The sequence below is a fragment of the Lagopus muta genome, chromosome 4, assembly GCF_023343835.1.
Source record: "Lagopus muta isolate bLagMut1 chromosome 4, bLagMut1 primary, whole genome shotgun sequence".
Classification (NCBI taxonomy): Eukaryota; Metazoa; Chordata; class Aves; order Galliformes; family Phasianidae; genus Lagopus; species Lagopus muta.
Genome location: NC_064436.1, coordinates 68,684,597 through 68,704,655, shown reverse-complemented (window position 1 = coordinate 68,704,655; position 20,059 = coordinate 68,684,597). Strand labels below are relative to the sequence as shown.

At 42.5% G+C, this 20,059-nt stretch overlaps 2 protein-coding genes across 2 annotated transcripts in view; one reads left to right on the top strand and one right to left on the bottom strand.

Moving 5' to 3' along the window:
- The window catches only part of PTPRA (protein tyrosine phosphatase receptor type A), a 553,533-nt gene that overhangs the window by 337,204 nt on the left and 196,270 nt on the right, over positions 1-20,059 (bottom strand). The gene's annotated exons all lie outside the window — the stretch shown is intronic.
- DDRGK1 (DDRGK domain containing 1) overlaps positions 1-20,059 on the top strand; it is a 29,523-nt gene that overhangs the window by 7,297 nt on the left and 2,167 nt on the right. The window contains exons 3-8 of the mRNA XM_048943667.1: positions 4,955-5,061; positions 6,086-6,187; positions 13,520-13,642; positions 15,721-15,759; positions 18,496-18,552; positions 19,540-19,588. Of these exons, the coding sequence (XP_048799624.1) occupies positions 4,955-5,061; positions 6,086-6,187; positions 13,520-13,642; positions 15,721-15,759; positions 18,496-18,552; positions 19,540-19,588 (477 nt within the window). The remainder of the gene's footprint in view (positions 1-4,954; positions 5,062-6,085; positions 6,188-13,519; positions 13,643-15,720; positions 15,760-18,495; positions 18,553-19,539; positions 19,589-20,059) is intronic.

The window sequence follows — 20,059 nt, the reverse complement described above, 5'->3', positions numbered from 1 at the left end:
GAAGAGGATTTTTTTTCACTGCCTGTGTTACTGCCACAGACATAGAAATGGTGTCAGGTAGGAGCTGCTGTTAGCACTGCAGCACTCTGCCTGCCAGGAGCCAGTTCTGCTGATGTTAAGAAATGGGCTCAACGCAACCCTTGCAGGCTTTGGAGTTGTGGTTAGCGTGAAGGTTTTCTGTTTTCCATCTAACCTGAGCTTCAAGGGTAAAATTGTAGCCCACAGTTTGTGCTGCCTGTGCTGAGCTGTCATATTGTGCCAGTATCGAAAACTCTTACAGAGTAATGGGGGGGGAAAGGGGGAGGCAAAAACTGTGGCATTAGGATCAGAACCTTGGTAGCCTTTAATTATCCTTTCTGTAGTTGTTAGGCTTAGCTTTATTTCCTTGCATGTCCAGGTAGGGAGGAGTCATTTAATACAGACAGGGATAGTAACTGAATATTCAAATCTCCAACCATTGCAAGTGGATCTAAGTCAGACTAATTTCTTCCTCTAGCTTGGGTGGGGTAAGGCACCTAAATTACTAAATTACTTGCAGGTTGGTACAGACAGAAAGCAAAGAGGAAAGCAATAAATGCCTTGACTTTCCTACCAGAATTGCAGCCCACGCTGTGTATGTAGGTCCCTTATTCATGGGTTCCATGTGGGCTGCACTGCACCGTGGGGACAGAGCTGCTAGCCAGCTGCCTACGCTGGCTGGGTTTTGGCTGAGTAATGATTCTCAGTGGTTAGTGGAATACTCAAAGGAGGTCATCTCCTTTGAGAAAGTCAACATCTATTAATATTTTCTGATGACCAAAGATTGCTGGGGAGATGCTTTTCATGGGCTACAAAGTAATTCTCCAAATGACTGAAGCCCCTGAACTGTGTTCTTTCGATGTGACTTAGAAGAGTTTGGCTTGTGTTGCACAACTTCAAACTAGTCATAATGCTGCTGTCTTGCAGCCCACTGCAATGGAAGCAGCTGTCATTCAAACCTGTGTGCCTCAAAGTGTATCTGTACTGCATGCATGTAGCACAGTGCATGTGCCTTTCCCAATGGAAAATGAGTCTGGAAGGATAGTTCTGTATCTGTGTGGTTAGCTTGCTCCTGATAGCCCAGTTTGATAACAGATTTGATTGCCTCTGTTGCATCTTAATTTAAACTAAACCCAAACAGAGGTGGCTTTGTGGGCCTAGCTATGGCAAAGACAACAATTCACTGCAAGGAATGAATGTGTAGATTTCCAGTATTAATAATTGGAGCAGGAGAGGCCAAGCAGTGGAAGGAAAAGGGATGAATCGGAGTCAGGTTGTGGATTGTTTGTGGCATGGAGTAATGAGAATAAGTAGTGTTAATTTCAGATCCCATTTGTTTGTTGTCAGAGGACAATGATGGGGCATCCACAGCCTCTTTGGGCATCTTATTCCTTGCCTTTCTCAGTAGTTAGCCCAGTTTTCTTTGCCTTTCTCTCAGTAGTTAGGCCTGTATATCTGAGAACAGATACTGGAATATGCAGTGCAGTGAAAGCTGGGTTAAATGTAAATGATTTCTACACAATTGATAAAGCCAAGAGCTTTTAATAGTCCTGTCATAGCCTCTAGCTTATGAGTTAAAATATAAGGTAAAGCTAATGGTTACAACATAAATTAAATCATAGATTCCTCTCTTCTTTTGCTTGGCAAGACACTGGGGGTTAGGATTGCATGTTTTCCTCTACAAGTATCAATCACAACTGAGAAACAAAGCACAAAATAAATAATAAATGTATGTATAAAAAATAAATCTATGTATGTTTATAACCTGTAGTGATTGGCCATGTTAAAATGCCCATTATTGCTTTTTAAATCCAGCATTCAAATCTTACATGAAAAAATCTCCCATGAAAGGGTCTTGCATGAATATCTGGAGGGAGGAATAATATCTAAAATGAATTGCAATCGTTATCTCCACTTAGTGGTGCATAAATGCTGATGTGATCCCATGGTGTTCTTGTGAAACAGTTGGAAATAGAGTAATACTAATGCACGTAATGGGAATAATTTTAGTGCTTAATCAGTAGGAAAATCTTTTTAGTACAGTTAAATTTTGACTACTAATATCCTAACTAGTGAATCAAAAGTGACTTTTGACTTGCTACTCTTCATATAGAGCCTCAGTGATATCAAAGTATCCACAGTGTTCTTCCTGCCCTTCAGACAAGTGCAGATGGCGTGTAGAAAGAGGTTAGGTGTGTGGTTTCTCAGTTATGCCATATGGCTTGGTTCAAGAGAGAGCTTGAAGTTGTTTGACTTCAGCTCACAGGGGCTCGTGTCCTTTATTTGCTGTCCTTTTTCTATCTGTAGCATAGACTGATTTTGCAGCTGCAGATTAATAAGCATGAGGTCTTATTTGTTTCCTAGACTGGGTACCTATCAGACTTTTAAAAACAAAAAGTCATTATTATGTTGTGTTGCTTATGAATGCCCACACCTTTCCATATGGTGGACTGCTTCCTTTCCAGTAGCTGGTGTCATATATTCAGTCTCAATAGCATGCATATGTCTGGTGTCTCCAGGATTAATTTTGTTTTGCCTGGCACCTTCCCTTCTTTTTCCTACCCTTTTTTGTAAGGTGTTGTGTAAACAGTAAATCAAGCAGAAGTGTGAGTAGCCATATCTACTGCTAGCACTCTTTCTGGGGGATGGGAATAATCGAATCATAAATGCCTTAGTGTTGGAAGGGACACACATAAAGACCATCTGGTCCAACCCCCCTGCAGTGACCAGGGACACCCACAGCTCTGTTGGGTGCTCAGAGCCCTTTCCAGCCTGACCTTGAAATTTCACTTCCAAAACTAAGGAGGAAGCAAGGCCTTCTAACACTGATGTCAAAAGTATCCAAAGTCATGATGTGGCACATTTCAACTTGCTGTTTTTACTTACTCTGTACACTACTGTGTAAATCCCTGTCCTTACAGAGAGCATCAGTATACTAACTCTTATCTAATGGTATTGGGAGATATTTTTAAAAGGAACTGTTTAAATTTCAAGAGGTTCAAACAACTGCATGACTACTGAATGCTGTTTGGCCTCTAAAACACTAAGGGAAAGCTGAGGTTCTCTGAAAGCTGTATTTGTGTCACATCACATTTGAAGCACACCAGCAGTTACGGTGTGTGGTACAGTGGACTGTTGTCAGCTACATATGTGAAAAGCACTTTTCATGTGGCTGAAATTACAGCTTCCAGTAGCTTCTTTCTGTTGAAGAAAAGAAAACAATCTGGTTTTGTGCAGCATCCTCTCTGCTTTTGGTGCAGCTATTCTTGCACTGTAATAACTGATTGATTCAGCAAACTCTCATACCAAGTGCTCATCCTCTTGTCAGCGTATTCAGGTTTATTTAGCAGATGCTAATTGCACCCAGGTTGAGTGCATTGTTAACATTTAATGCTCTGCTGAATCACGGGTTGCATCTGCATCACTGTCTCTTGGCTTTTGTTAGATGTAACTCCATGCACTAGAAGAAGCTTGGAGGGAAGCAGGACCTAAGGGATCACATCAGATGCTTTAAATTGAAGGAAAGCAGACACTACTGAACATAGGCATGCTTGATGCAGGACTGGAAAAATGCTTTAAAAGCTTCTGCCTGACCTCTGGCTCAGGTATCTTCAATGTAGATGAAATCCGGGAAGCACTCAGAGCTTCGAACTGAATTGTGTTGGAGGTGGTGTTTTCCCAGAAATAATTTTCTAGGGGATAATACCAGCATTAGAATCATAGAATGGCCCAGGTGGCAAAGGAGCACAATGATCACCTGGTTCCAACCCCCTGCTATGTGCAGGGTCACCAACCAGCAGACCAGGCTGCCCAGAGCCACATCCAGCCTGGCCTTGAATGCCTACAGGGATGGGGCATCCACAGCCTCCTTGGGCAACCTGTCAACTGGGAGTAGTAATTGCTAATGCTGTGCTGCTCACCTACTGCATTTGGACCTCCCCTTGGCCTAGGATTAAAAATCAATATATTTTAAGGTTCAGCAAAATTATAGAAGCAACTGTGTGCTGGGGACACTCAGATTAGACAGTGTTTCTTTGAGATGGAGGAAGGGCATCAGTGATCAGATGCCAGTGTTTCTGAAGCCCAAACTAGCAAGCCTGCCTCATCTCAACTTCCATATCCTGAAAACATCTAAATTGCTTGAGAGCCACCTACACAGATCTCAATTACATTTGGTTCTGTTGATGTGTCTCAGTGGCTTAACCATAGCACCATACTGTGTATTGAAATTAGTAAAACAAAAGCGTTTCAGAGGTAGGTCTGCATGTAAAAGAAGGGTGAGCATTGTTCATCCACGTGCTTCTTAAACAGCACTTCCCTTGGGTTCCTTCACAGCAATAGAAAGGAACCACTTTCTCTGGAGAGAGTTCTCTATGGGGGAATATTCTGCTGCCAGCCCTGCCAAACTAACTTTGGCAACTGCCACACCACAGTCATCTCCAGGTGAGGTTTGATGGAGTGAGCTGATGACCTTTGAAGGCCATGGTCAGTCTGTGTTAAGATTGAGGGCTAAATTTTGTTTAGGAAATGAAGTGGCCAAATACTTGTGAAATATGTGAGGGAGGAGGAGGGGAAAGGAAACAGCCATCTTTTAAAAGCTCTTCTTTCATATTCCACATTTACAGAGATCATCTTTATAAACAACCATTTGTCATACAACAGTGAACTATTTACGTATGGTTTTGTTGCAATTAAACCCAGGATTTAAATATCAACTACATTTTCACCTCTGAGTTGAGTTTGTCTTGCCTCGTTACTCCTACTTTGGAAGGTTGGTTTTTTTTGCCTTTTTCCATCTATCTTGTTTGAAATACATGTGTGCATCCTTTTCATGTGCTGCTGTTTTCCTAGGAAGTAGTCATGTTTCATGTTTCCTGAATGGACTTTTCACGTGCAATTTACAACTTGTTGTTTGCCCTTTAATACAATCTTGCAGAGGAAGATGATGCTGAGGAGGTGCCAGAACTTCAGGTGACGGGGAAAATTGGAGCAAAAAAGCAGAGGAAATTAGAAGAGAAACAAGCCAGAAAAGCTCAGAGAGAGGTAAGCATTCCTGCCACGTGCAAAGCTCAGAGCAAAACCTGAACAGTGATACTCAGCAAAAACTGGTGGTGACAGAAACCCAGGAGAATTTTGAGGTACCTGAGGTATGCATGCAGTTCCTGCTTTACCACCACCGTGGTGGTTTGTCCTATAGAAAGGATGGCTGGTTAGCAACCAACCTGATTAGTGTTGTATACATTTACCATCCTTTTCTCATTCGCTCCCTTTGAAGCGTTTTATCATTGCTTTCCACAGTGATTCTGTTTAATTAGCTGCTTTTCTTTTTGTGGAAAATGTGAGCAAAGTTGAATGATAAGCATCGCTTGGTTGAGCGAGGAATCTTTCTGTTTCATTTTAAAACGTGCTGATTTTTATTTTCCCACGTAGACAAATAAATTTTTCGGTTAAGTCGTCTTTGCTGAAACGTTCAAAGCCACAAATCCACTAAAGCACAACTTAAGAAACAAAAGGTTTCTAAACAATACACAAAATATCTTTATTTTTACTGTTCTGGGACAATCTCCCTTCGCTGAGATTGGTTAGAAATAGTAGGAATTTGTAGATTTGAAGAGACAAGTACAACATTCTCTTTAAGAGATTCTCCCCATGTTAAAATTCATCTATTTGCTTTTAGGGATTTTTTTTCTCTTTTTTTTTTTTTTTTTTTTTTTTCCCTTTACCTCAGAATAATTATGATATTCCATAATATCGCTCTAATTATAAGGTATGTGCACATACAAAGCTTGCCTTGTCTCCCTCTCAATGAGCATTTTCAAGTCAGAAGAGTAATTTTTAAACTTACCACAATGTTAAATATTCTGAAGGTTGGGGGGGTGAGGAAAGTTGAATCATAGTGACTTGTTGTATTAGGTTATTATTTCTGAACATGCATACAGGAAGATAGTCAGGAACGTCCCCCTTAGCCTTTCCAATATGAAGGTAAAAGATGTATACTGAGGGAGATTAAAGCCTGTCTTGTGTTTCTTTGGTTGTTTAAAGGTCTTTTTTGTTGTTTGTGTTTAAGGCTGAGGAAGCAGAGCGAGAAGAACGGAGAAAACTTGAGTCAAAGAGAGAGGAGGAAAGGAGGAAAGAAGAGGAGAGAATCCGCCTTGAGGAAGAGCGGCAGGTGGGATTGGTTGCATTTATAGGAGGAAATTTTGAACCAAGTTTGTCTTGGAGATGGCTTCTCTGATAGCAAAACTCTTTGGTATTCAATGCTATTACATCTTGTGTTTTGTTGCTCCATTTTTTTATGAATTACAGTGATACTTGGTGATTTCAACTGCAGGACCCAGTTTTGTTTCCCCAAGTGCTTGGCAGAAGTGAAAGCTTTTCCTCCAAACATCAGCACACATCTTAGCAGCAAGGACCAACCCACAGTCGAGGCCAGGGCTATATGAAACCTCTCCTGCAGTGGATCCAGTAGCTTCCTATTCCATAGTGACAGATTGTTTGGTCAGTTTATGTTGACAAACGTAGCTTTTAAAATTGGCCCTTAGTTTGATGGAGTCTATTTCAATGCACGTTTATGAAGGAGTTGTATTCAGCTGCAGGAGAAGTTGGCTTGATGTCTGATAAAAGTTTAGTTCTCAGAACCATAGAATGGCAAAGGTTAGAAGGGATCTCTGGAGGTTGCTCAGAACCTTGTCCAGATAAGCTTTTGGTGTCTCCAGGGGTAGCAAATGTCTCAGTCATGCTGAGCCCCAGTTCCAATAGTTGATCATTTTTCATGTTGCAACTTGTGTCTTTTGCTGATGCTTGTTAGATCTGCCTGCCTGACAGCTGTAACCAGCAGGGCAGAAAGCGAAAGGCATTATCAACCACTTCTGCAACTGTCATGTAAAATTATACTGTTTAGTTCTAATTACACAAATTTACATGTGCTTTATAATTAAAGATTTTCAACCTGTATATATGAAGGTGCACGTTAGGAGTGACCCAGAAAAACAGATCCTGTGCGACTGAAGTGTCTTTGTGGAAAAACCTTTCATCAGTGAGGGTGGCAAACATTTCAGAGCTGCTTTGTGTGTTCCAGGAGTCAGTGCTGCTGGCTAAGAACTGGAGCTTTCGTGCTCTTTGGTGCTTGTGTAAGTTGTGTGGTAGCTTTGCAGCGTGCTTTGGGAGGCAAGGAGCAAGGTGTTCTGTGCAATCCTGCGTTGAGTAATTGCAGTCCCAGGGGAGTGTAGCCCCCAGCGTTCAGCATGAATTTTCCATGATGCTTAAATGTGCAAATCTGTGCTTTGTGGTGAGCAGATTTATTTTAATTCATTGTAAGCACAGATTGTGCAAGTGAGGTGTTCTGCTGATAACGTTTTCAAAGAAGAAAAGACAATTTTTCCCTTCTTTTATTGAGGGTATGAAGTCTAATTTTGGCTAGTCAGAGCTGTTTCACAACAGCAAAACTGTCAGACCTGGCTTCCTATGGATTTCTGCTCAATACTTTCCCCCTGCCCTTGCACTTCAATAGCACCATCTTCTGCCTTGCAGATCGCTCCCCTTCTAAACATTTCTCATTTCTCTCCCTATACTTCCAGCTCGGAAAGAGGCCAGGTGAACTGTGGCTGTTTTTAAAGCACCCATCTGTTGTCCTTCCTGCTTACTGGGGGACTTTTCCACCCTTCAGGTCAAAGCATAAGGGAGAACACAGATGGCATGTTTTCTTCTAGTGGTGTATTCTTTTAATAAGTGTATTGTCGTCCTTCTTAAGATTTTAGAAATTTAATATCCCTGAAACCCTGAAGAGTTGGTTGAAATGAACTAGAACAGTCCAATGCTCTGAGGGAGATTAAGAAGGCACCCTGGCTGGATGCTAGCATTGCTTTGGTGTCAGTTCCTTTAGACAAGGCTAAGAACAGTTCAACTCCAGAGTGGCAGTCCATAAGACAGGTGGATTGCTAATCACACAGCAGCTGAGCTGGGCCAGCTTGCTCAAAGTGAGCTATAATCCAGGACAAAGTTGTTGTCCTGTTGGTTACCTCCAAGTTTGTCCTGGGGCTTAGCAGTACAGCTGGCTAATCAGGATCACCTGGACACAGTTGAAGAGCTGGGTAGCAAATAAGGGTGTAATTCCACCCAGACTGAGATCTCTTCATGAAGAAAGTGCTTATTAACATAGTTAACTTTTTTTTTTAATCATCACCTCCTTTTCAATTTAAAGCTGAATAATTTATTTTGGTTGAACGAGGGGAATCTCATTTGGTTTCATTTTGATCTTCAGTATACCTAATAAAGACTGTACTACAATGATTTCACCTTCATTTTGCAAGGCCAAATGAAAATGAGGAATGTGAATTAAGGCTTTGATTTACCTCAATTTTGTGCCTGGTATTCCAAAGGACAGCTAGAAGCTCGAATATTACTCAGATGCATAAATCTATCTTGCTATTCATATTTGCTTTAGTCATGCCTGTGCAATAGTAGGGGAAATTTCAGTTGCATGTTTTTTGGTTTTTTTTCCCCTGCTCCCTCTTCCAAGAAGTGCTCCCACAATTGTGCTGACTTCCATGAATGCTGAGACTGGCTCTGTGTCAAGGAGAGCTGCTTTGCAGCCTTTCAACAACTGAGGCCTATTCAGCAGCTCTGGATGATTCCTGCTCTGTTAAATGCTGTCTGAAAGTCCCTCAAATAATGGGGGGAAGCCAAACAGAAGAAGATACAAAATTGTGTTGTGGATCCTGTAGAAATCATAGAATGGCCTGGGTTGAAAAGGACCACGATGATCATCTGGTTTCAACCCCCCTGCTATGTGCAGGGTCACCAACCAGCAGACCAGGCTGCCCAGAGCCACATCCAGCCTGGCCTTGAATGCCTGCAGGGATGGGGCATCCACAACCTCCCTGGGCAACCTGGTCCTGATCTTTGATAAGTTACTGGAGTTGCCAAGCCTTTCACACGCATCCCCTGCAAGTGGTTTGAGAAAGGGAGACTAGTGGAAATAATGAATTCTTGAGTCACATGAAAGCCCTCTTTCTTCTATAGGCAAAGATAGCTCTCTGCAGTTATTTTTGGGCAGCTCTATACTGTGATGCAGTATAAATGGGAACTCTCCCTTCCATGGGGACTGCAGGGGCTAAGATCTTGTGTATTCATGAAGAAAAACACCCCCCTGGTTCTGTCTAAACATATTTGTATGCACGAATAAATAAAATGTGGTTGCCCCTTGACTCCTGTGTTGCAAACCAAATAATACATATTTTTAAATTCAAGTTTCCTTTCCAGTGTTCAGATGACCTGATTGGCTACACATGTGAGGAAGCTCCTTTATAACTGGCATTTGCTTCAGCTCTGCTTTACCCTGGGGATTTCCCTTTCACTCCTGGAGTTTTTTAGTGGTGAGATGGTTTACCAACTGACACCTTATCAATGAGAGCGAACTTCCTCTGATGTTGCAAAACAGTGTCTTCATCAAAAAGTCTTGCAGGTTGCTAGCCAGAAAGTTGTGTTGGTTTTTTTTTTCTCTTCACCCTGCACAGGGATTTTTGTAGATTTTAGTTCCTTAGCCTACCTCTGCTGTGCTAAGGAAACTGCATATGGTTTATGCAGATGCAGGGCTCACGGTGATTCTATCTCTTTTCTACACTAAAATGCAGTGTTGATCAGGGTGTGTTGCCTGCAAATGCACTGCAGAGTGAGCTGCTCTTGAAGCACAGTTTGTAGTAGAGAAACTACTGATCTTCAACTGAGCGAGCTTTCAGTGGTTGTGAAATAAAAAGCCACAGTGGGAGTGGGGGCTGGCATTTGTTCACTGCTGTATTAGAACAAGGTTTGTATTGCTCAAGGACAGCTGTGCCCAAAGTTTCCAAAGTCAGGAAATGTCAATTAGGCTTTCAGCTTTGCATTTCAGTACCTGAGTAAGAGTGGTCTGGATCTTTAAAACTTCAGGAGTGGAGGAGTGGCTCGTGGTCCCCAGGGTGTTATTGAAGTTGTTGTAAGCTGAGACCCTAAAGTTTCGGTTATTTGCTATTTAACTGTGGAATACATGCTTTCCCAAAAGTTAATTTTAAGAAAGTACAGGTTGAAAAGGTTGCAGAAGACTCATCCTACTCAGATCTTGGTGAGATGAGAACTGTTAGGAGACGCTGCATCTTCCTAAAGGTTTTATTTCTGTCTGAACAGTGATGGGGAAGGAATGTTTAATTCAGAATAGAATCATAGAATGGCCTGGCTTGAAAAAGACCACAATGCTCATCTAGTTTCAACCCCCCTGCTATGTGCAGGGTCGCCAGCCACCAGACCAGGCTGCCTAGAGCCACATCCAGCCTAGATTCAGTCTACTCTGTCATATCAGTTATTTGTGAAGTCCCTATTTGGTTCCTGCAGATGCTGTACTAACAGCACAAAAGCTGGATGTGATATCATAGAGTGGTTATGAGGAGGATTTCTTTGCTCTGTGAACCTCAAAGCGTTTGGCATAGGAACTGCCATGCTTTTCCTGCAAGCTGCAGGCAAGGAATGACTGCAAGCAGGTGGTGGTTGTAGAGAGCCTGGTCTTTGCTCTCCCTTCCTCTTACAGTGAGATCTCTTCCACTGCACAGTGCAATAAGCTGCCTATAAATGATTTGTTTGTCAGCAAGTCGGTCCTTTATCTGATTTGGAGGAGAGATGGCAGAGCACACAACTAGCAGTTTGCTCTCTGGGAAAGCTGCTTAGGCAAAGCTCTCACAAGAGCTGCTTAGTGTATAGGCCAATACCACTCAGTGTCAGTGTCACCTTAAATGGGTTACTGCATGGAAAGCTAGGAGCAGTAGCTTGCTGTCTTCTGGCTAAATGGTGCTGTAAGGGTCTTCACCCTTTGTTAAAAATAGTGATGCATAGTAAACCTTCAAAGGCTGTAATCTCTCAGTTACTCAGCAGCATCTCAGGGCTCCAGAAGGCTCTGTGGTCCCAAAAGTCTGCTTCCAGCTATAAATCTGAGAGGGTTTTCAGGTCCCTCTGGGTTTGAGCTGATGGAAGATTGGGATTTTGTGCCATTGATGGAGGAAATAATCATTGCATTCAAGGTAAGCAATGAGCAGTGGGAAGGTAAGTTCATAGATAGGGCCTGGGTTGAAAAGGACCACAATGATCATCTAGTTTCAACCCTCCAGACCAGGCTGCCCAGATCCACATTCCTCAAGCGTGGTACAGAAAGCTGTTAGAACACAAATCTATGCTGTAACAAGCCCCTGGTTTTGGTAAGGTTGAAGTGGGTGAGGAGAGCAGGGGACCCATTGCAGAGTTTAGGGGAAAAAAAAAGCAGTTGAAGGTGAACATCAGCAGTTACCAAATTTCCATAGAGCTGGGATTTCCCCACCACCACACCCATTGCTGAAGGGAGGTGGCCCAACTATTCTCTCTCCTCCAAGCAGACGTGCATTGCCACTTAAATCCACAGCACTTAATGGGAAATTAGAATGGGGGTAAGCAAAAAAACCCTCCTGACTGATAAAAATACAGGCTTTATAAAAGTCTTGTTTGAGCTTTGTGCCCTCTGTGTGACTCGTAGGCAGCGAGTATTGGGCTTTGTTTAATTAGTAGTCCCTGGGGTGCTGAGAGTGTTTCCATGTGTGGGTTATGCATAACCCACAGGCTGTTTTTCATGGGAACCTGGCTATGTCTGACTCTGCACCTTCCATGCAGCTGCTGCATGACTTGGGCATGTGAAAGAGTGCTGGTGTGGTGGTGGAACACCAGCTGAAAATGAGTGCTAACAAACAACATGACTTCAGCAGGACTCCCCCCTGCCCTGCTCCTACTGCTGTTGCTGGTTCCCTTTACTCTGAATCACTTTGCAGCTTCTCTAAATCCTTCTTTTTCTGTAGCTTAAATTGTGGTTGAATTTAGGTGGGTGAAGCAAAGAGTGGCTGCATTTTTTTTTTTCTTCTGGGTGATGGAAAAAGCTTCTGGAAATGCTTAGCTAAGTGCCCTACTCTTGCATTTCCAGGATGAAGATTAAATTTGAAGTACTTTCAAGCAAAGACCAGTTGAACACTTCTGAATGATCTATGGTTGTGTTGTTCTTGGCACCTGTAACACAAGGACAGAAATTAGTGCTGAGCTTTTATTAATAATCGTTATGGTGATGAATGACCTAGAAAATGGTCTCATTTTGTCTCAAGTGCTTCCTCAGATCTGCAGGATTCCTTCGTGAGATAATGGTTAAAAATGGCTTTGACTCTTCACATTCAGTAAGATCCTTTCAGCTCTGGTTTTCTCATCCTTGAATGTCACTGTGGAAAATGCTTCCTCCTCAGGACTTGCTCAGGGTTTGGCTGAACGCAATTAAGGCTGAATAGACTTTTTCAGTGATTTTAATTAAGGGCAATACTGCTGCACCTGTTTCTGGCAGCTCAGCACCTCACATGATGCCTTTACTGAAAACCATTCATATTATACTTAATGACTTGTTCCTGTCTCCCCCTGTTTTAATAGGACAAGTGTTTGCTTTCGAGCTGTTTAAGGAAGCAGTTGCCATATTAGTGCTGAAGATGTAGCATGGCAAGCACATAGGAATCAATAGAGTTGTTCTTTAGGAGATCGATTCCCGTGCTAATAGTAAAGGAAAAGGACAGAGGCTGACACTAAAATCTGAAGAACTCGTGTTTCTAAGTACTAATCAATCCTTTGTGCTGTAATAGCAAGCAGAGGTTTGTGAAGTTGGGATCTCATTGTACCAGGTGCTGTGCAAGCATCAGTTTCTCTGCCCCACTGATGTTGCGTTTAGGGTTTTCTGGTTGTTTTTTATTGCTTTGTGGCACATGGTTTTGAAAACCATTTCTTTCAGCATAGGTAACTGATACTATTCTTGTTGTGAGTAACCAAGAGTGGAACTTAGGTTTGACCATTCATCAAAACCTACAAAATAAACTCCTTTCTATGTGATAATACAACTTCTCTCGGCATAAAGCAGCTGGCACAGTTCTTCACGTTCAGTGTGGACGTATTTTGCTGTATGGCACGAGTGATTTACTTGAAGCTCTTGCAGTCCAACTTACTCATGTACGCAGATGGAGACCAGTGTAATTCCAGTTCTCTTTGTATTCGTTCCCGTTGGACACTGGTGCATGTCAGAGCAGAATTGGGGCTGGATACAGAAATGTGGGTGTTGCATCAAAGTGCAGTTAGGGGCAGGAACTTCCTGTCGCTCGGTCTTCAGAAGAAACACGTTCATGCAAATTACAAAAGCAGCTTGCTATATAGGAGTGGTTTTCTCCCCTGTGTCAGACCTGTTAAGAGCCAGCCTAGGTGTCTTGTGCAGGCTTACAACACCGTGTTAGGATGACTGCAATCTGAAGAGTGTCAGAGCAGCTTTTGAAATGAATGATACCATCAAGGGAGAACTCACATGTGTTTTAGAAGCTTTTTATCTGCAGTCTGCCATAGTAGGACCAAACTGCAGATAAAGGAAACGCAACTGTACTTAAAACTAAACCCCCTTTGGGGAGGAGCATGCTGACCACATGTCATCTTTTCTCTCTAGGAAGAGGAGAAAAGGAAGGCAAAGGAAGAAGAGGAGAAGAGAGAGTATGAAGAGTACCTGAAGCTGAAGGAGAGTTTTGTAGTTGAAGAGGAAGGGGTTGAAGAATCAATGACAGAGGAAGAGGTATGTACACTAACTAGTCTGTTATTGTAGCTTTCTTGATCACTGTTAAATTCAGATTGTCCTTACTGCATTCTGTCTCTTGTAAAATGGACTTCAAAATGGGATCCAGACAAATGGTTTTGCTTTGAAGAGATGTGTATGTAGTATGTATTAACTTGGAGTAATTTCCTGGGGAATGCTACAGTTCCTCATTCTAGACTTTCTCACTTAGTTCAGAGTGCTCAGGCAAGTGCACATCACTGAGAATGAGTTCTGTCTTCCCTTTGTGTAAGGACTGAAATAAAACTAATTTGAGGAGGCAGATTCTCTTCTACTGTCCCCAGCTTTACCCTACTGCTGTCCCGTGTGGTTGCAAGACAGATGAAAGCAGATTTGGAGTTAGGTGGTGTGAAATCAAATGAAAAATCGAGCTGAGAGAAAGCTGGAGAAATCACAGGACACAATCTAGGTGCTTGTGGGCTTTCCACTGGAAAACTGCTCAGTGTTGCAAATGACTGCAAGTCATTGATAGGGTTTCAAACTCAGTATAATATTCCAGTGTGCTCCTCCTGTGGCTGCCTCCAGGCGAGCTGCTGGCGATGGTGGTTGAAATGTGATGCTGACATAATAGCGCAGCAAACTTGAAAAGGTTCTCTTGTGGGAGGTAGAACCCTCAATTTGCCGAGGAGAAAACGTGTTAAGTTAATTTTAATTGCAGTCAAATGTTGAAATGGCTCTGGAGTTTCAGCTGCCAAATTTGGGCTGTCCAGTGGATTACATGATAGGTACTTTTTTTCTGGGGGGGCCATGTAGATTTGTTCCCCTCCTTCCTCTGCCTAAGTGACCCTCTTGAATTAAATACATTTGCACTCAGCATCACTGAGCGTGGGCTGAGGGGCTTGCAATTAGTCAGTATACGCTGACCATGGGTACAGATTCTCACCATGGAACCCTTTCTATTAACAGAAATTCCTCTATTGTGCCAGGGTTAGCACCAAGAGGAGTTGTATGTGATGATGGGAAACTTCCTAAGATGCAGAGAAGAATTAAACAAGTACTTGCTTTTGAAAACCCGTTTTATATTGTGTCTGTTCTGTTAGAAGATCAAGTAGCTAAAACATTAAATTCTCCACTTCAGACTCCCTTGAAAGGTAGAGAGTATTTATTGACAGGCAGCTGTGGGAACACAGGTGAAGAGAAATTAATTTTTCTGTATGTGGGAACAGGGAAGGGTGTTCCTCACTCCAAAAGAGCCTGGGAGGCAATTGATGGTGCATGGATCTCAGCACAGATATATCTTTATAGGGGTGGGGAGGTAAAGCTTTAATAGCAGGCAATTTGAAAGTCATGTTCAGAAGTGATCACAGGTATGTAGTTATTTGGAAGCATCAGCCTTGCAAAAATGCCAAGCCACCCTTCTGTCTCAGGGTGGGTAATGCACATGAAGCATTTTGGTGTCCTGGTACAAGCTGACTCTGCCATGTGGTGATGAGAGCAGCGTGCTGAAACTCCTGCTTGAAGCTAAGGCTGCAGAGTTAAGCAGCTAATTAAGGCTGATTGATTTTCAGGGCTGCGGAGTAACTCGACCTCCTGTTCACTTCAGTGCATGTTTTTTGCATGGCCTTTGAAAACTGAGCTGCTTACATTAAAATGCCGGATTTCAGGTGCATGGCTTTGAGAAGGGCTTGAGCTTCCACATGTGTTGCGCAGCTGTGTGCTGCACTTCACCATCTGCACGAGCTGCCTCCTGAATCACTCTGTACTTTCCCTCCATACAAAAGGTCCTCAGTGGACGTACTTAATACACAGACTCACCCAGATGTGAGTGTTTCAGGGTACGTATGATTTGAAGAAGAAAAGGTTCAACCATCTTTCAGAAAACAAATTGTGCTTGAGCCATATTCTGGCTTAGAAAATGCCTATTGGAAATTCCTAGTTGAGATTAAATCTAGATGCCTTTTTTCCCCGCTTCAAAGTCTTCTCTATGCATATATATATATATATATATAAATTTCAGATGTAGACAGGCTAAATACTGTGCAAGTTTGTGATGCTTTCAATATGTATAAATTTAAAATAACAATTCTTTTCCTTTCCAGACTCGCAGCTTTCTGAAGGAATTTATTGAATACGTTAAGGTAAGTTATTTTATTCTCCTCTTTCCATACTGTTAGAATAAGTGAAATAACTTTGAGTGATAGAAAGAAGGGAAATCTTTACTACTTCAATTTACTTAAATACTCAGCAAGTAAAAAAAGGAATGCCTGAGATGAAGTCCGCATTATTTAGTTGATTGTGCATGAATATGCTAATCATTGCTGAAGTTATTTGTAGTTACAGCTTTATCTTGGCTACTGGGGGGATGAAATTGTAGCCCATAGCCTAATTCATAAGGATAGACGTGTGAAACTCACTGTCAGGGCTTCTGATCAGAAATGCTGGCTGCAGCGTGGGATTTGGGACAGCTGAGCTTTTTGTTTGTTGCCTACATCATAGCTGATACTCACAGTCTCTGCATCTGAGCTCAGCATGAATGAGAGGTGCTGTACCAGCATGTGGCCTGCCGTGCAGGATGCGCGTGTTTGAAACGCGGGTGTTGTAAAGATCAGTCAGACTCTGTGTGATTTCTTTCTTTTGTGCTATTTACAGCACTGATGTTTCATAGGGGTGTTTAAAGAACAAAAATGACTTTTCTTGACAGGGGTTGTTTACCTTTCATGATGTTATATGCTTGGTTGTCTAAATCCTGTGGCGTGTTCGTGAAGATTTCCACTTGTGATCTGGAACAACAAATGCTGCTTTAACCACTGTTGTATCAAAATTGAAATGTGATTTCTTACCCTTAGCCTAAAGCATACTTATGTGATTATTTTTTTGTCCTAATTAATCCCTTTTGGCCTTTATTGGAAACTGGACTCTGTGAACATACTGTATGTGTGTGTGAAAGGCTTCATTAGTAAGCACTTCTCCTGCACACTTAGTGACCTTCTGATCATTTTCTTAATTCAGAATGTCAAATTCTGGACTCGTTTTGCATCTCCACCAAGAGCTTAGAGATGCACCCACTTCTGGCTCTTTGGTAGCTCTCCATAAGGAATCAATTTGCTAATTGCTGTCTAGTTCTGGAAAACAGGAACAGCATTCCAGGGTTACTGCGAAGCCGCATTGCAAGCATCTTTTGCTGTGCTCTTCTCTGTCTCTTGTGCCACTGGGACCTGGTGATGCATCCAGTTGCCATTGGGCTGCAGTGAGGCTACGTTTGCTTTTGTCAAATGCTTTCAGATCATATGGGATCTCTGGAGGTCATTTGGAAATGTATGAGCTGGTAGTAGGCTGTGTATTCTTTGTTGCAGCCCAAGCAAAAATGTTTCTTGATCACTGAGTCGTCAGCGTAAGGTGATCAACTGGGATCAGAACCACCACCCAAGGCAGATGAGACAGCTGAGACTAGGTTGGAAAAGCAATAGGTAGCATGTTTGAAGAGCTTAAGAAAAGCCATAGAGTGAAAACAAACCATCAGGTGGCACATCTTATTTTGGAGTCATGCAGAGACTTCAATATTCTGCTTTCCATAGAAGTCAGAGGGGTTTTCTTGGAAGAAGGGAGGACTTCACTGTGGCTGTGTCTGCTAAGACCATCCTGTTTCAACTGCTAACTGCACATTCCTATCTACAGCACTGTCTTGCAAGCAAAGCTTTGGATTCAGGAAAATATGCTGCTCTTTATTAATAAACATAACTTGTGACAGTGTCCCTTGAGATCTTCCATTGAAATTGGAAGGGTTTCCAAGGGCTGATACAATAGGCTCTGGTTCTGCACGTTGCCCTGGTGGCTGTGATGGACGGAACAGATTAGTCACACCATCTCAGTTCATTGTTTAAGCACATATGTAGTTGTATATTAGTCACTTTGGCTTGACGTCAGAGAAATTAAGCACAGGCTGAAGAACCAAATTCAGAAGTGCTTTGACACCTGGCTTCCTATGTAGAAATAAGAGAAAAGGTTCTGTCTGTCTTTTTGGAGCCCTTGCTCTGGTTCACGCCTTGTTGGAGACAGCTGCAGAAAAAAATACATGAAGTGAAATGAATTTGGTGAAGTGTGGATGGATGTATATTGCTCTGTGAGAGTTAAGCCTGTCTTTAAAACATGAAATCTGTGGTGTTTTGCTGAGCTGGGACCTCGCAGTGTTGCTATATTTCAGAGTGGGTGGAGACTGGATCCCCATTCCATCCCATCCTCTGCTCTGCTACCCGCAGCAGGAGCTGTCTTAGAAAGCTTCCAGTGAGCTCTGTCACTGAGGGCAAACATCTTGAAGCAAAGGTGTAAAGCCTGGTTTTCTCATGTAATGACTTTGCACCCCCTCTCCTTTTAAAAGAAGATGTGACGAATCTTGGCAGTTCCCAGCTCTGAGAACTGAATTCCATGGACTGGTTTCAATTCCATGCCTTCAGTCCATGGTATTCAGTTCTCTAGCTTGGCTGCATCAAACTTCACAACTGCTAAGTCTTTGATTTTGCTGATGAAAAAGATTCTTCTATCGCAGCCTCTGTTTAATTCTTCAGTGTACTCTCAAGATCAGAAACAAATGCATTTATCACTAGTATGACATCCAATAATGTAAGTGTGGCCATACATGTAAGGCTCTTGGGGATGTACTCAAGGATGTTAGCTAATGTATTTGAGCCTTCACTTAAATGGGTCAGAGCATCCAGTCTTTGCACTGAGCAGATTGGTTTAAATAATGTAAGTTAAAGGGTTTTTTTTTAACACAGAAAAGTGCCTACTAGGATAAGTTGGAAGGGCAGGTTCTATTTTGTATGTTTTGCTAACCCTCTAATTCATCAGCTGCATGTAACTGTTGTTTGTTTCCATAGAAAACAAAGGTAATTCAGCTGGAGGACTTAGCTTCACATATGGGCTTAAGAACTCAGGTAAGTGCTACCTTTTGGGGTACAAGAACAATGACTTTAAAAGGGTAAGAGAGAAAGTGGTTACTTAAGGGTACTGTTTGTGTTACTGTTCTGGCATTACTTTGGTGGTGTTCAGTGGATTCAGCCCTAAAAAGTGGATATTCATCAGAGAGCCACAGAGGATTGCTGGCTCACAGGGATGTTAGTGAAAAGGGCAGAGTGTGGCTGCTTGTTGGCCAATGGATTGTACAGATTTTTGCAGCTCTTTTAATAGAGCAATTCATGATAATTGGGAATCAAGAGCTGGACATCCAGGCTGTGCTGCCTCCTGCCTCTCTCTGCTTTCCTAGAACTTAATTTGCATGCAGTGAGCCCAGTTAAAGTTGAAATCCAAGCCCTAGCTTGATTCTGCAGTCCTGTAAATGCTGGTGGGAGAGAGAGGGGCAGGACTGCAGAAACCAAGGTTATTGGCACACAGATACCAGTTCTAGGTGCAGCAGAACAGTGTGCTTGGAGTAACCATAGAGTTAACTCAGCAATAAACTCAACAAGCTGCTCTTTGGCTTGGTAAGGAGCTGTTTCCTCTGAAATGGAGCAGGAAAAACTAAAAAGCTCTGCAGTGTGTTGAGTGTAGCCAGATTCTTGGAGAAGTGCATCATTTCATGGAGCTGGTGTGTAGCATGGGCACAGGACAGCCTTTCCTTGGGAAAATGTGTTTAGCTCCCCCTCCATGATAGAGTCAGATAATTTAATAATAAAAACTCCTTGCTGGCAAGGAAGTTATTTGAACACCCCAAGCTGCAGAAGCTCACTTTGACTTTCTAAGACCAAACCATTTCTAAAAAGGGCTTACTACATCCATCTCTGTGGAACCACCAATGTGTATCCTTCACTGAAGTGTTTAACGCTGAGGATTTAAATGTAAGCATCATCCTCTAGTTTGAGCATGCAGAATGTTTTGTGCCTTCCTCTTGATCGGTTGGTTATTCCTTTTTCCTTTTTGAACAGGATGCAATTAACAGAATCCAGGACCTGATGGCAGATGGCACTCTAACAGGTGACAGCCACAACACCCATTCTTCAGCTGGTGCAGAAAATGTCTCCTCTGTGCTAGAGAGACATCCAGTGTAATTTCCATTTTAAACTGGAGAGCACCCTTGCAGGATTTGAACAAAAGCTGTATTATTTCTGCTTTGGCAGACGTGAAACTGCTGTTGAAAGCAATATGGGAGATAATTGCTTCAGTGATATATTTTACAGAAGTTGGGGGGTAAATGGTCCCAATGCTTCAGCACGAGGCTTCGGCGTGTTATTAACCCTGCTGAGGGGCCTTTGGGTTTACTAGCAGGTTACATCCTCTGAATTTGGAGGAATTGTTTGGGTATCCTGAGGCTTGTTTGCACACCTGTTTTAAAACTGCAGTGGCTAAAGCTGATATGGGGTGTCATAGAGTCATAGAATATCCTGAGTTAAAAGGGACCCACAAGGATCGAGGCATGGCACGCTCTGGGAGAAGCAAACATCCCAG